This window comes from Simochromis diagramma, unplaced genomic scaffold, assembly GCF_900408965.1.
Source record: "Simochromis diagramma unplaced genomic scaffold, fSimDia1.1 OVJJ01000361.1, whole genome shotgun sequence".
Taxonomy (NCBI): Eukaryota; Metazoa; Chordata; class Actinopteri; order Cichliformes; family Cichlidae; genus Simochromis; species Simochromis diagramma.
This window is the reverse complement of record NW_024386860.1, coordinates 6,128,791-6,144,172: the sequence shown is the minus strand read 5'-3', so window position 1 is coordinate 6,144,172 and position 15,382 is coordinate 6,128,791. Positions and strand designations below refer to the sequence as shown.

General features: G+C 42.1%; 2 protein-coding genes across 5 annotated transcripts; one reads left to right on the top strand and one right to left on the bottom strand.

Annotated features, from left to right (window-relative positions):
* The first annotated feature begins 5,867 nt into the window (after window positions 1-5,867).
* Window positions 5,868-10,287, top strand: gnb3a (guanine nucleotide binding protein (G protein), beta polypeptide 3a). 4 transcript variants are annotated; one of them, XM_040030104.1, is made up of 9 exons: window positions 5,868-5,997; window positions 6,794-6,902; window positions 7,051-7,196; window positions 7,460-7,523; window positions 7,824-7,986; window positions 8,073-8,139; window positions 8,229-8,430; window positions 8,538-8,754; window positions 9,167-10,287. In XM_040030104.1, the coding sequence occupies exons 2-9, from the start codon at window positions 6,846-6,848 to the stop codon at window positions 9,271-9,273; spliced, it is 1,023 nt and encodes a 340-aa protein (XP_039886038.1). In that variant the 5' UTR covers window positions 5,868-5,997; window positions 6,794-6,845; the 3' UTR covers window positions 9,274-10,287. The 4 variants fall into 4 exon arrangements, with proteins under 4 accessions (XP_039886038.1, XP_039886041.1, XP_039886040.1 ...); XM_040030107.1 differs by lacking the exon at window positions 5,868-5,997 and adding an exon at window positions 6,121-6,680; XM_040030106.1 differs by lacking the exon at window positions 5,868-5,997 and adding an exon at window positions 6,122-6,670.
* Window positions 10,288-12,099: 1,812 nt separating this feature from the next.
* On the bottom strand, window positions 12,100-15,095 carry cdca3 (cell division cycle associated 3). Its single transcript, XM_040030103.1, has 6 exons — window positions 14,970-15,095; window positions 14,283-14,435; window positions 13,579-13,699; window positions 12,569-13,462; window positions 12,414-12,481; window positions 12,100-12,309 (listed from the first exon to the last, which is right to left on the bottom strand). The coding sequence occupies exons 2-6, from the start codon at window positions 14,412-14,414 to the stop codon at window positions 12,217-12,219; spliced, it is 1,308 nt and encodes a 435-aa protein (XP_039886037.1). The 5' UTR covers window positions 14,415-14,435; window positions 14,970-15,095; the 3' UTR covers window positions 12,100-12,216.
* Between the last annotated feature and the right edge of the window lie 287 nt (window positions 15,096-15,382).

Here is a 15,382-nt window from a genome sequence, read left to right as displayed (position 1 = left end):
AGACAGACAGCGAGAGGTGTGGAGGGAGGGGAAAAAAAGATAGAAATAGAGAGATTACCGTTAATCCCTCATAAATGAGTGCATTTGTTTATGAAGCTTAAAAACATCTCCCATTTAGAATATGGAATAGTAATCCGGGAGAGATGATTTAATCATTCACATCCAGCGCAGTGACACTCGACCACCTTCTCCCATCTTATCCTCCCCATTACAACCAGAGCCTCCACTCAGCCCCCCTCCTCTGCTTTCATCTTGTGCATTAGGTGCCGACTTAAGTACCATTCATGGCCCATATTAACACTCTTACTCCCCCCTGTGTTATAATCCCCTGCTGCTGGAATTGGGTCGGTGGGCCCTTTTTAATGCAGCCTTGGGTTTAACCTCTTCCCTCCCTCTCACATTGAGACCACGTAGCGCCCAAAACACCTCCGCATTAATCTTCACTTAAGTAGTAGTTAGTCACTAAAAAGCATTTTATGCATAATGCATTTTAATGCTTTTTAAAGGCACATTAAAGATCACAGCTGTCTAATGATACCTGCGTATACAAACGAGAAATTTACACATCAAATTTCTATGTTTTTAAATGAGCAGCAGAAATTATGTAAGGCTCAGCCGCATAGTTATAAAACTGGTGTTATTATAATTAAGTGCTGTGTGTAGTGAGTAGCTGACAGGATACTCATCTCCTATATCACATTTCCTACTATTTGTGATTATGACCCTAACCTCCTATTGGTTGCCTGATGATGATGTCTGGCCTTGGTGCCTTACGTAATTTTGAAGAGTAGAGTAAACAGGAATAATAAGATTCCAGTTTTTATTTTACATTCCTGTTTATAGGGGTAGCCTGTATCAAAAGTTAAAAGAACAGCAGCAGAGATGCAACATTTCAACACACCAACTGCTTACATACAGTTAGAACAAGAAACTGTACTCTGTTTACAGCAGCTTACTGTTACTGTTGAACCCTTCAGGGTAGGTGCACCATCAGCCACAGTCTAAGGTGAAAAGTCTTCGCAGTCATTTGAGTTTGCTTGGAAAGTGGAAGGAGATTTTTTCTCCTCGACTCCCCTGCAGACGGCTCAGAAAATCAACTTTGAGTTGAACCCAGAACCTTGTTGCTGTGAGACGACCTCGTCTGCTAATCTCTGCATCAAAACACTGCCAGTTTACACATGAATACTGAAAGAAACTTGTCAGAAAAACGAATGCTCGTCATTTTAATGTAAACAGTAAAACCTTGAAATATCAGTCAAATTATACCCACACCTGATTGACAGATTTTTTTGTCTAAGCACAAAGCGCCTGCTGAGAGTGCACAGATATTGCTTGGGAACATATGCAAGGTGAATATACACCCACTCACTTGCTATTTCATTTTCAAGTTCATCTTGCTAGTATCGGGTTGGATCCTCTTTCACCTTTAGAGCCGTCTTAATTCTTCACGGCACAGATTCAACAAGATGCTGAAAACATTCCTCAGATATTTTTCACCATATTCACATAATAGCATCACACGATTGCTACAGATTTGTTAGCTGCAAATCCATGATGCAAATCTCCTGTTCCACCACATCCCAAAGGTGCTCTATGGGACTGAGATCTGGTGATTGTGGAGGCTATTTGAGTACAAGTGAACTCATTGTCAAGAAACCAGTTTGTGATGATTTGAGCAAAATGGCACATTATAAAGGGAAGGATATGGTCAGGAACAGTTCACAGGTTGGCTGTGGTGTTTCAGTGATCCACACCTGGTAATAAAGTCCCCCCCCCACACACACACACTGTTACACCACCAGCAGCCTGAGCAGCTGTTACAAGGCAGAATGAAACAATGCTTTCGTGTTGTGTCAAATTTTGACCCCACCACTCAAACACCACAGCAGAAATTGGGACTCATCAAACCAAGCAATGCTTTTTTAATTTCCCGTTGTCTAATTTTGGTGATCCTATGTGAATTGTAGTCTCGGTTTTCTGTTCTTAGCCAGCAGAAGTGACTGATGATCTACTTTGTAGCACCAACAACTTATGCCGTGCTCAAAGTCATTTAAATCAGCTTTCTGCTCCATTTTGATACTGGGTTTGAACTTCAGTAAGGGTCGTCTAGACCATAATGAGTTATAAAAACATCAGCAGTCTAACAACATGTTTGTGTCTGACACATTTGTCATTTAATCCACTCACTCCTCCCACAGATCAAATGTTCAGAGATCTCTTTCAGCGTGTGCAAAGTAAACAAAACAAACTCTCCTCTTCTTGTTTTTATTGTGCTGTGCAGGGACCGAGTGCAGAATGACATATATTTAAATTTTCATCTCACTCGGGGAGGGATGCTCACCTTTTCTGCTTTCAGTTCAGTCGGTTTAACATCAGTAGTAAATGTAATAAAATCATAGAAGATTATAAGACTTTACAAACCACTTTGAGAGTTTTCCTTGTAGTAGAGCGCGGCATTGTTAGTCTTTAAACAGTAACCCATAATCGGACACTCCTTCTGTCTTTATCCCGCCCTGTTTCTGTGCCTCTGCTAACAAATCCCTTGTTTTGCTCTTTGTTTTTTCTCTCTGTTTCACTCGCCGTTTCACAGCCTGTGCTTCCCTGACTCCTTTTCTCCAAATCAAGGGTCAGCACCACTGCCGTTACCACAATCCAGCGAGCAAAGGTCAACGCTTTTCAACTGCAGAGCTCAATTTAGCCACGCTGAATCACAGAATGAAGCCAGGAAGCACACAGCAAAGGCTTTTCTGCTCCAAACACAGATATGTTCACAAATGTGCAAACAAGGGATTCGTATTGTCTGATGGCGTTCAACTGTCCGAATCCGTGTCAACAAGGGTTTGCCTGGAAAGTAGTAATGTGATATCTGGGCTACTTGTTCCATATTGGAACAAGTAGGATTTAATTTCTTCATGGGCAGGATTTTATGTTATATTTTCTAATTATTCTTTGCAACTAAGTGAAGTGTGTTTTAGAGAAAGAGCATTAAACAAGGTCTTAGACGGGGATGTTTTGCATATTGTCACTGTGTACTTGTAAACACCCCTAAGCAAATTTGTTTTAGGACTAGTTTAGGATTTGAATGTGTTCTTCTTGTTCAGAGGACACTCGGTATTTGACACAAATTTCAAGGAGAAGTTACAGACACTGCAGTACAATAGCTCTGCCATACATTTTTCATGAACATACTTCAGCTACAGAAAGTAACTCTCAATAAAGTGACTCTCCTGATCCATGCGAAAACCTCAGTGGGAGAAAGGAATGGGAGCTCCCTTTAATAATGCAGTTGGGATTCAGCACCTGATTCGGTGACTTTCTCCCAGGCCTTTTGGGTCAAATGCAGTCTGTTCTCGTCGATCCGGCTCTCTGCCTAACAATGCAATGTCATGATCATGAGTGCAAGCTGCGTTGTTTCGTAACTAACACAGGTGATTTACTCTGTTAGATAATGTGCAAAAGCTGTGGAGTGGCACATCAACAGACGAGTGACAACAGAAACCTCTAAATTTAGATGTGTGGGCAGAACTCGAGCAAACCGAAGGGATATTGTGGCTCTTTATCTCTACCTTTAGATGACAAAGAACATAGGAGACAGCTATAGTGGCGCACGCTCTACACACTGTCAGGAAATGCCCATGGTTGTTGGTCTGCTTGTGTGTAAGAATCATCCATTCCCCTTAATCCTGCAGTTATTCTTGCTTTATCATTGTAGCCAGTCTGATCCCTACACTGCCAATCTCCCCCTCTGCCCATACACTTTCTAATATTAGCTTCACCTCAGGTTTACAAAACACAAACCCTCCTGTCAGTCATAGATCTTTTGAAAACTATCTCAGCACCATAAAAAGCCATGTTCCCAGGTCCTCTATTTATCCTCTTCTCCCTCCCCTCCACGATTTCCATCTCTTAGTCTTTTGACTTGGATTCACCCCGGCTCATGTCTTGTGACCCTACAGACATGCTCTGCACCTTGTTTGGTTTCACCCACTGTTTCTTCTCCCTTTCTGTCTATTTCACCATCACCCCCCCCTCCCCCTTACTCTTCCATCCCAGGGTTTATCCCCTCATTGCTGATCTCCCTTCATCCCTCCAATCCTCATTTGTTCCTCATAGGAGCAGTGAGGCAAGTGAGGAATACCGCACTGTCCGCGATACCAAAAGCGAATGAGTGGAGGAAAGAGTAGGAACAGACAGGCTGAACTTATGACAGCAACCTGAGGGAGGCCGCCGCAGGAAGAGGGATTGAAGATCTACCAGAACACCTCGATAGCAGTCTCCGATTGGTAAGTGGATGGTCATGTGTTCCTTTCAGCAGACATTGATGTTTTCAGTTTTGTGGATATGCTGCGGTGTCATGCTTCATGGGCATCAAGGGTCATACAAAACGGACCTGAACACATTTCCGGCTGATATCTTTTAAAAATGTGTCCATATTTCTGACGTTTTTAAATGTGGTTGTTTTGAGTGTTGTGATTCCTACACTTCAGAAAAGAAGTGTAAGAGTTCTTCTCAAGCTGGAAACCTGCTGATTTTCAAAACAGTCTGATTAAATATCGAGTATGGAGATGTCACATTTATACTGATACACACCCGATGTCTTTAGCTGCGTTTCATCTTTTGCTTACAGCACATGCAGATGAGGGATTTGCACGGGATCAGCATACAATAGTGATTTAATTGTATGCTCTGATAATCTGAATAAAAAACAAACTCCTTTCGTGGTCTGACTCTTAATGCAATCGGACATAATCTGCATGACAGAGCTGCGTAAAGTTATTCCAGTTATTATTTTCCGTGTAAACTTAAGAATCAAAGCATCGGCTGTTTGAAGTTTTAAGAGTTGAAGAAGTGGTCGATGGCATTTATGCAACGTGAAAAAAATGATCTGTTACAGTGTGCCTTTTAAAAGAAGTCATATACACTGTTGGTGGAGAAGGGAGAGGTGCTTTGGCTGAAGTCAGGAAGACATTTTCACTGTGATGCGAACTGAGTGTTATGGTTTAATTAAAGCCAATGAAAAACATCTTAATAGTGACATAAATGTTATTTCACATAAACTAATAATTCGCTGCCATTTAACAACTTCTTAACATCCCCTTCAAGAATATAAGAGGGAAACTGTTTGAGGAGCTCTCTGATTCAAAGTCGAATCACTGGCCATACTGATGGGCCCTGCCCCACCTTTCACCAGCTCTCCCTCTGCCCACCTCCTCCATCTGCCCCCTACCTCATTCTCATGCCCCTATCTGCCGCCCCATCCCTTTCTCCATCTCTTATCCAGATGCAAAGAGCAGTCAGTAATCGGATGAGAGCAGATTTGATTCAAAAGGCATCCCTTAAAATCTCAGCCAGTAGGATTTAAAACTCACTCTCCTGCCTCACCTCTTACCCTTCACCCCCCCCCCCCCCCCCCCTTATTTCAACCCCCTGCCTCCCCTCCCTCTGCCTCCACTTCTCCCTCTGTTTGTGTTAATGCACTCCACCATCCCACCACCCTAGCAGTCATTTAATCACATGGAACAATGGCAGGGTCCCAGGAACACAATGGCAAAAGGGTAATAGCACGACTAAAACACTCAAGCGTCATTAAAACGCTCATTACTGGAGCAATTTCCACATCTGGAGCAAAGGCTTTAAAATCCCCCTTGGTTCAGAAACTTCAGGGACGACGTATCAGTAAGCAGTTTAAGAAAGCTACACCCAAAGTGTAGCTGCTGCGGCTGGTGTGTGTTTTTGGAGGCCATCATCCATTTACTTTAGCTTTACACATAAAGCCCAGTGGCAAACAATTAAATCAAATCTCTTTCTTTTACAGAGTCACTCCCTCCTTTCCCTTCCTCTCCTTTTCACTTCAAACAAATTAGAGGCAAATCCACTTGGTCATGTGTTTTGACAGGGACACTCATTCAAATAGTAGAGGGGAGAGAAAGCGAGAGATTGCTGCAGGGACGCAAACGGTAAAATCAGCGCAAGTATTCCCTCCTGTCACTTTTTAAGGTAAGATAAAGGAAATGGCATCATGAAAACTGACTGCTTTAGAAAGAAAAAGAAGTAACTTTTAATATTTGTACAAGAAACTGAAAAGGGTGTGTTTTCTTTTTAAAGTTTGCTTATATTGTGGTGCTTCACCTGAGAAATTAACGCCGTGCTTTTCCATCTGAACTTCTCTGTGTCACTTTCTGACTTTCTGGCTGCCTCTTCAGTTGTGCGTTGATTACATTTGTCACACTTTATGAGTCTGACCATTAGGCGATTGGTTGTACCGCTAAACATTGCTCATTTAATCATCACATTAGCAAATTTAATAGCCATCAGCAGCAGATGAGAGCTCAGCTGGAGTGTTAAATGGCACAAATTCCTCTACAAGTGTTGTGAATTTGCCGTGAAGCTGAGAGGCAGCGAGTGAGAGCTGATACGCATCATTACAGGACATACTGGTTTGTGTGTACATTGAGGGTGAGGATCTTTGCTCTCACATCGTCTGAAGAGCAAACTTTAACCGGGTGAATATTCATACGGTTTGCCTGTGCCTGCGTGTCTGAGTGTAGGTGTGTCTTGTGGGTTTCTCTGTATGTTCCTGCGAAGTTAGAAAAAGTTTGCAAAGCAGATGGGGGTGGTTTGACTTGCAAAGCAGCACTTACCTGGAGACCTGCAGTAGGGAGGTTAACAGGTAAATGCAGGTAAAATTCTGGGATGGAGGGATAGTGCGGGTGACTTGGCAAAGATTTTGTGATTTCTTGGTGACTGAGTTTTGTTCATGCTGCTTCCCCGGAACTCTCCTTCTTATTCCCAGGACTACGGCCTCTTCTAACATCTTCTCTACAGCCCACTATTGATTGATCACCATGGGTGAAATGGAGCAACTTCGAAAGGAGGCAGATAGTCTCAAAGACCAGATTACCGTAAGTTGGCCACAATATATCATCTGCGGTAGATCCAGCATAATACACATACTGTTCTGTCTGACGTGTGTTCACATATTATTCCTGACGGCACTTTGTGTGTGTGTGTGTGTGTGTGTGTGTGTGTGTGTGTGTGTGTGCTCTGCAGGCAGCTCGCAAGGCGGTGCAGGATACCACACTGCAGGAGGCAGTAGCTGGGATCACAGTGATGGGGCGTGTCCAGATGAAGACCAGGAAAACACTAAGGGGTCATCTTGCCAAGATCTATGCAATGCACTGGTCCACTGATTCAAAGTAATTACCCAACATGCTGCACAAATTGAAAGAACACCTGCTTTTTTGTTTGTGTTGCAGCCAAGATCTGATAGTTTTCTAATAATTTTCTAAATAATTGTGAGGAAAGTGAGCAAAGTCCAGATATGCAGAAGGGAGATGGTAAATTAGATTTGCTTTAAACTGAGTAAATTGATAGGGGGGAGCATATTCTTAATGTTACAGCCTCTGCTTCACATGTTTTGGGGTTTTTTTGCTGATTTTAATCCACATTTCTGCCCCAGGCTGTGTGTCAGTGCCTCGCAGGATGGAAAACTCATAGTGTGGGACACCATCACGACCAACAAGGTAGGAGAGGCCAAAGGGCAGGTCTATTACAATTCCAGTAATAGGAATTTTTGTTTCCAGCTATACCTAAACCCAAAGTAAACGTGGTTGTAAACCTTGCAGGGTGTATTCACTCTCAAACACACCAAAATACACAATGTACTTCTCACTGTGCCTTGAGCATCTCTCGCTCAAACATTAAGACTTAAGTACATACCTTTAAAAGTTACAGGATCTAAATTTCCATCATGAGACAACTAAATACACGACAGTAAATTCAGAGGCTGAAAACAAGCTCTCCTGTCCTCTGTGTACACCCAGGTGAATGCCATCCCCCTCAAGTCATCGTGGGTGATGACCTGTGCCTATGCACCTTCTGGAAACCTTGTGGCGTGTGGCGGTCTGGACAACATGTGCTCCATCTACAACCTGAAAGGCAAGGATGGGAATGTCAAGGTCATGAGAGAGCTGGCAGCGCACACAGGTAGGAAGGTGACAAGAAACAGAAATTAAACGCTCCTTTGTGATGAGTCCTGCGGTGCCCCATGTGGTATTTCTGTGGTTGTACAGGTTACCTGTCCTGCTGTCGTTTCCTCAGCGACACTGAGATCATCACCAGCTCAGGCGACTGCACTTGGTAAGAATATAGTTCGATTTATAGCTGAACAAAAGAAAGCTTGAATTGATTCTTTTGCACTTTAAATTGAATTAAACTTGCCTTTCTAGCGTACTATGGGACATTGAGACGGGGACCCAGAAGACTGTGTTTGCCGGACACCAGGGAGACTGCATGTCCCTCGGCGTGTCCCCAGACTTCAAGTTTTTCATCTCAGGGGCTTGTGACTTCACAGCTAAGCTGTGGGACATCAGGGAGGGCACCTGCAGACAGACCTTTGGAGGTCACGAGAGTGACATCAACGCCATTGGGGTGAGAACAAAGGAGAAAAAAAAAGATTTCCTTTTCCATTGTGTGCAAAGCTCTCAGCGCGTCCTGTCCAAGGAGGCACGCTTTCTAACCACTTCTATTTCCTCCAGTTCTTCCCCAACGGTAATGCAGTGATAACAGGATCAGATGACGCCACCTGCAAGATGTACGACATGCGAGCTGACCAGGAGCTCATCACCTACCAGGACAGCAGCATCATGTGCGGGGTGACCTCTCTGGCCCCCTCCCTGTCTGGACGCCTGATACTCGCTGGCTACGACGACTTCAACGTCAACATCTGGGACTCGCTCAAAGCCGAGAGAGTCGGTGAGGAACCGAGTTATTCGACTTTTTTTTCTCCATCTTTTTTCTGCTATATTCCTTTCACTTAGTTTCCAGAGTGAGTTTGCTCTCTTCTTTCTGTCATTGTGGTTTCAATACAGTAATATAATGCAACACAAACATATACATATACACCCCAGGGACAATAAATATTTGCACCAACTCCTCTTAATGCTGCTGGACAAATCTGACCAAACAAGAAAGACTAAAACTACATTTTCCGTCTATTATTAGTTTTACAAGCACACAATATTCTTTTAGTTAAATTTCCTTGTAAAGTTTAGTTTTGCACATAAGTGAACTAAAAGAAAAAACAGGGAGATAAATCTGAATTGGAAGTTTATTTCAAAATGTTTGACCCTTTGTCTCATTTATTTCCCTGCTTGCTGCTGTTCAGGTGTGCTGGCTGGTCACGACAACAGAGTGAGCTGCATCGGAGTATCCACGGATGGCATGGCGTGCTGCACGGGATCCTGGGACAGCTTCCTCAAGATCTGGAATTGAGGCTGTTCATTGCAAAGAGAGCACTTAGTGAAGTGAAGAAAATATAAAGAAATTGAGGTCTGTGGGAGGGGATGAGGAGTCACATGGGGTGAGAAGAGGGTATGTCAAATTGTGCCAAGTCCTATCTAACGGTGGAGCGGGGTTGTAATGTGAAGATTTTCTCTCCTCTCCATCACGTTGCACTCCAAACTTTCTTCTCACGTTATGGGGGAATTCTGGGTTCGGGGGTCTGAGCAAATGTCATTCCCATCAGTAGTTAATTGTACTGTGGTTCACATGGATGCACATTAATTACAGCAATTTGAGAACAGTTGCCAAATGGAAACGGTAGCACACAGGATGAGATAGAATTGAATACGTCCAGCTGAAGCATATGTTGTGTTGGGTAACTTACTAACATGCTGTGATTTCTATCATAGCATAAGTTAAATCATATAAATAATATGAGCTTTATTGTTTCAGACTGTTGTTTGTTGTTAGTTTTGGTAGATTCTCTAGATGCTTACATTTACTTCCTGTTCATTTTCTTAACTTTAGTTAAAATGGAGTTCTAGCTTGCAGAGATGTCTGCATTAGCGTGTGTTTTTGTATGTGATCGATGGACAATATTTACCAGGATTTCGGGTCTCATCACTCGGCCTAACCCCTCGGTAGCTAGACCTGAAAAGTCCTTTGGGTAAACTGCTGAACTGACAGATGGGATAATAAAATGATTTTCATGCTTCGCTAAGCACTTACATAAAAAGATGACCCATTTGTCTCAGGACAGGACTCTTTGTATGAGTGGTACATGGATGGTAATGGCTGCTGTGCTTATGAGTAGTACATCTGAATGTGTATATAAGTGCTTACTTTTCCTCTGCATGCAAACCTTTAAACTTGAAGGACAGGTTGTGTATATAAAAATGAAAAAAAACCCAATCTAACTCTAATTTAAACGGGCTCTTTTCCAGAGTGGATACACACTGTACAAAGTGAAGCAGCACTATCTAATAAACATCTGCATTACACAAGTCTAAATGTTTATTTCTGGCATTCAAATCCTTCTAGATACGAGTGAAGCATGTGAAATGTCAGCCACACTTCTGTTTTCTTTGATTTCACTGTAGAGAAAATGTGAGCATTTATTTGTAGCGTGACTTGAGTTGTCTAGACAAAAGCATAAGAATGTAGTTTCTCTTAAGGATAAACAGGCTCTTTGTGCATTTAACAAGCTCAGATGTGAAGCCTTGCAGGCTTTTTACACACAGCTGCATGCTAAACAAACCCTGATTGATTTTATAAATGAGCAGATCTTTAAAAATCTGCTCTTCATCTATCTCACATATTGCGTCCAGCTAATTTAAAAACACCAACTAACCTAACATATATGTCTTTGGACTGTGGGAGGAAGCCAGGAGAACCCAGAGGAAGCACACACAGACGCAGGAAGAGCAAGCAACCCCCACATAGAGATGCACCAGTTGGAGCTCAAACCAGGGACCCTCTTACTGTGAGGTGAAAGTGCAAACTGCTTCAATCAGCCTCACTCCCATCCACACTGTAAAACCTTCACCTTGACCAACCTCTTTTATCCCCATATTATCAATTAAAATTAATCATAAAAAAATGAGGATGATATAGCCTCAGGTAAAAATGCTAGAATAAAGATCACCTGTCAGACAGATGCAGGGTTGTTGCCTCAGCTCACCCCTTTTTGGAATATTCACAGAGGCCTTGACTCATAGGAACTAATAGCTAAGGAGAACCATATAATGGCATTACTCACAGATGATCTTATCATCCAGATTTAACTCCGCCCATACTCATGTACATGTGAATATCTCCAAAACACAAGTTCTCTATCAAGTTATAATACATTAATTATAATACAGAGATTCAAAAGGGAATTTCACCAGAAGATGATGGAGTGATTGAAGGTACACATCATACAAATATACCCCTGGACAAACTGTGTAGAAGTGTGCAGTCACAGCAGTTCATGTACAAAACTACGAGCATACCAATGGACTTTAATAATGTTGACACTAAACACTTTAGAGGACATATTTGGTTGTGATATTTTCAAGGATCCCAGTGACGCTTTTGGGACTGATACCTAGTGGAACGATTCAATATGGCGATATTCCTCCCTTTTGAATATTGCATGTAAAAAGACCATAAATAGGAGCTGCTCCTCCAAGAACAGATCATCGGCTGGCCACATGATCTGCCTGCAAGTCAAACATTTAGAGTATAGAAAGACTGTTTACTACTGTGCCGTTTATTTATTTTCTGTTACTCTTTCCACACCCTTCTCTCTTCTGTGGTGTCCTTGTGACAAAAAAATAAAAATGAATAAAATGAATAAATGTAAACTTAAAAAAAAAAAAAAAAAAAAAAAAAGGCTACATCTAATTAATGCTAAAATGTCTGTTTTTCCTAAGATTTTATTAGGTACACCTGCTATAGTGCTCGCTAGTGCAAATGTCAAACAGCCAATCACATGACAGCAACTCAGCAGACATCAAGGTAACCTGCTGAATGAACTGGTAGCTACATAGTGCTTTTTCTTCACTCAAAGCATGCCTTGGGTATAGAAAAGACACTTTACACTCACACTCTGATAGGCGAGGGCAATGAAGTGTTCACCATTGCCCAAGGACGCTTTGTCAGTTCAATGAGATGTGAGTTATGCAATCTTTGCAAACTGGAGAAATATTCAATTTCAAGTGTTATTTCTGAATATAATTTAGGTGTTGACGAAGATTAAATGCGCACAAAAACGAACAAGAAAACTCTCCAAATAACAGATAAGAGTTAATCAGTAAAAATTTAAAGCTCTAGTAGGTTTGCAAATTTTATTTACACAACAACAAGCAGTTAAATATATACAGGACAACAAATAGTTTGTGGAAGCTATACACATAAAAGCACATTTTAAAAAACAGTGCGTGCAGTGCCTCATCGGTTCTCCTTATCCAGACACACAGCCAGCACTCGGCGGTCCATCTGTCCAGCCCTCTGCTTGTCAGGAGTGGACGTCTTCAGCTTCATCTGGGAAGAAATCAAAATGTGAATTTCCTGTGTTTTTTGAACAAGTAAAAACACAGATGTTGCTTTCATGAGCCCATATGTGGGTAAATTACAGCTACAAATACCTGAGCGCGCTGGTCTCTGGGCGAGTTGGTCTTCTTGAGGATCTGCAGCGGAGAGCGGCCTTCAGTACCTGAAGAAAAAGAAAGTTTAAAAAAAAAAAGGAAAAGCAGAACAGTCTCACCATAAACAATCAAAAGGTGACAAACTTCCTACACACCTTTCTGCTTCAGTTTTCCAGACTGTCCTTTGTTTTCGTTGGCTACGTTCTTAACGGCCACACGGACGGCGAGAGGAGACGAGCCTCCTTTTCCACCGAGCCCCTGCACTCCTCTTGCTCTGAGCCCAGACGGACGAAAGCCATTTCCCAGCCACTGCGGTTTGAAAACAGTCTGGCTGGGGCTCTTTGAGTCAAAGGTGGGGCAGCGGATGCCGGTGCAAGCCTGTGGCTGCTCAGGACCACGAACACATGGTGGACCGGATGGAAGCAAATTAGCTTCTTTACCGAGCTCTTTAGTTTCTTCCTTCTCTGGCTGTGCAAGGGAATCATCAGCATCAGTGTTGGAGGGGGCAGGTTCAACAGGAGAGTCTGCTTCAATGGTAGCAGAAGGAAGGGCGTAAGCGTGATCCACACCATCCCCAAGTGGCTCCACCTCTGTGCCAGGTTCTGGGGGTGAAATATTTTCATGATGGACCTCTGCAAAGGCTCGGGGGGAGGGAGCACCCTCGTGGCAGGTTATCAGGCTCATGCTCAGTCTCTTGTGAAGAGGAGACTCTCTTGCTTCCTCAGCCTCCTCCAGGCTAATATCTGCTTCAGTTTCTATCTCCACCTCCACCTCCACCTGAGGCTCTTCAGGAAGCACAAAAGGACTCAATTTCTCTACGCTCTGGAGAGGGGGCTGGACAAGTGGCACCAGTAAGTTAGCACGCTCATTAAGGTTGCTGGACGGCTGTGGGCTCAGGAGGGGCTCAGTCGATGCCAGCTCTTCACTTATAAAGTCCTCCTCTTTCTTTGATGCGCCACTGAAGCCTTTCTGATGGCCTTCAGGGAGTTTCCCTTCAACCTCACTGTGGAAAATCATACCCAGGCGACGAGCAAAGGACCCGACTGTTGCTGGAAAGATGAATGAAAGGAAGTCATTTTTTTAGATTTTTTTAAATTTATTTATTTATTTTTAAATAAAGTGAGAAAAGTCTAGCTGAAAGTTATTACGTTTATATATTACTTACCTCTCATAACTTCTCTCACAGGGGTGCGGGTAATGCCAATGGTAGGTGAACGTGGATCACCGAACACCACAGGGCACTCGCTTTTCATCTCAGCAGACGTTTTGGACACAAGCTGCCCAACCTTGCAAAAATATTCAATTATTTTATGTTTGATTGCCCCACAGTTTACAAAAGTAGTGTAGAGAATAAAGCAGGGTCAATAATTATCAGTGCCTCCCACCTATTCCCCATCAGAGGGTAATTTTTTTTCTGATGTTGTGACATGCAGGTTTAGCAGCTAAACTGCACCAGCTTTGTGTTTATTACACAAAGGATCAACGACAAGCAATGATATCTTGGATCTATTTTCTGATACTTTACTGGAGAAAACTTCAAAATGTGGATTTTGGGTGAACTTTCTAGACTCATCCACACCTTCTGGGAAAGATGGAGTATAAGCACATGTGAAAAGTCTCATTTGTTCTCCTCACACCTTCTATAGTTTGGACATATCACACTGATCAAACAAGAAGCTTTTCAAAGTCTTTGAAATGTGAGTACAGAAGAGAGTTTGGATCAGAGGGCCTCAAGATCAAAGTAAAAATGTCCATGCCTTCATTAATAAAAAAAGAATGACTGCACATTTTCTGGAGTTCAGACAGTACATTTTTTTCAGACTTTGTGTTTTTTTTTTAATATATGAATGGATCCACCAGGTAACCCACCTGAATAGGTGTTCGTTCTATGCCAGCTGAGGGGGAGCGAGGATCGATGAGGTGACTGATGTGAGTCTTTTTGAAGGCTGGCTCTGGTTTTATGGCTGCAGATGCAGTCATCTTACTCTCACTTGATCCCATGATCCTTTTTTTTAATGTTACCTGCCATTCAGGTAAACAGAGTTCTATTCATTTATTTATTCATAACATAAAAACACAGCAAAAATACAAAACACAGATGTACACATATTTAGATAAAATACAATAAAACTATGTATTATTCTCATTCATCAATACATTGAAAGGCTCGTTTCTTGGTGTATTCTTCATTCTTACAATCACACAACGGTAAAAACTAATGCTTGACAAGGCATAAATAACCTGTTGTTAAACATTGCATTTTAGCTTATTAGCTGATGGATTAGTGCTCGTGACTTAAAGTTAACGTTAGTTTTTAAATACAAAAAAAAAAAAATCGTAGCTCATCTTAAACACGACTTTACTACTATATCTGTCACTATGGACAATTTGTATGACATTTACAGAGCTGGAAACCATATTCACATCTACGTATGTTAGCTAAATGTTGCAGTTTCACGTGACTGCACCGTTAACCGTTTAAAGTAGAGCAAAAGAAAAAAAAAAACACAAACTCGGTCTACATCATTCGGACGTGTCATTTATTTCACTACTCACCTGAAAACACGACAGATACCGTGGACCAAGCGTATAGTTTATCCGCCTTTCTCCTATTCCACGCTTCAGATCAACAGGAGGAACACACGACTTTTAAAACATTTAAATGGCGTGGTTGCGCTTATGTTATTTTTAAATGAACCAATCAACTTTCTCTTGCACTTCGCCTTCTCGACTCTGATTGGCCTAGAGGAATGCGAAGTTTAAAAGAGGGCGGGGTGGGCTGCTGATAACTTAAGGAAACGTTTTGTTTTTCACTTGTGGGAGAAAATGAATTATTGCGTTGGGAAAGCTCCGGAAACACGAGTTACGAGTTTTCTTTTGAATATGACTTGTTAAAGTAAGTATGGAGGCCGGAGTGTGCCAAGAATAAATAAAACATTGAACATAAATAGCGAGTTCGCATTTAGTGA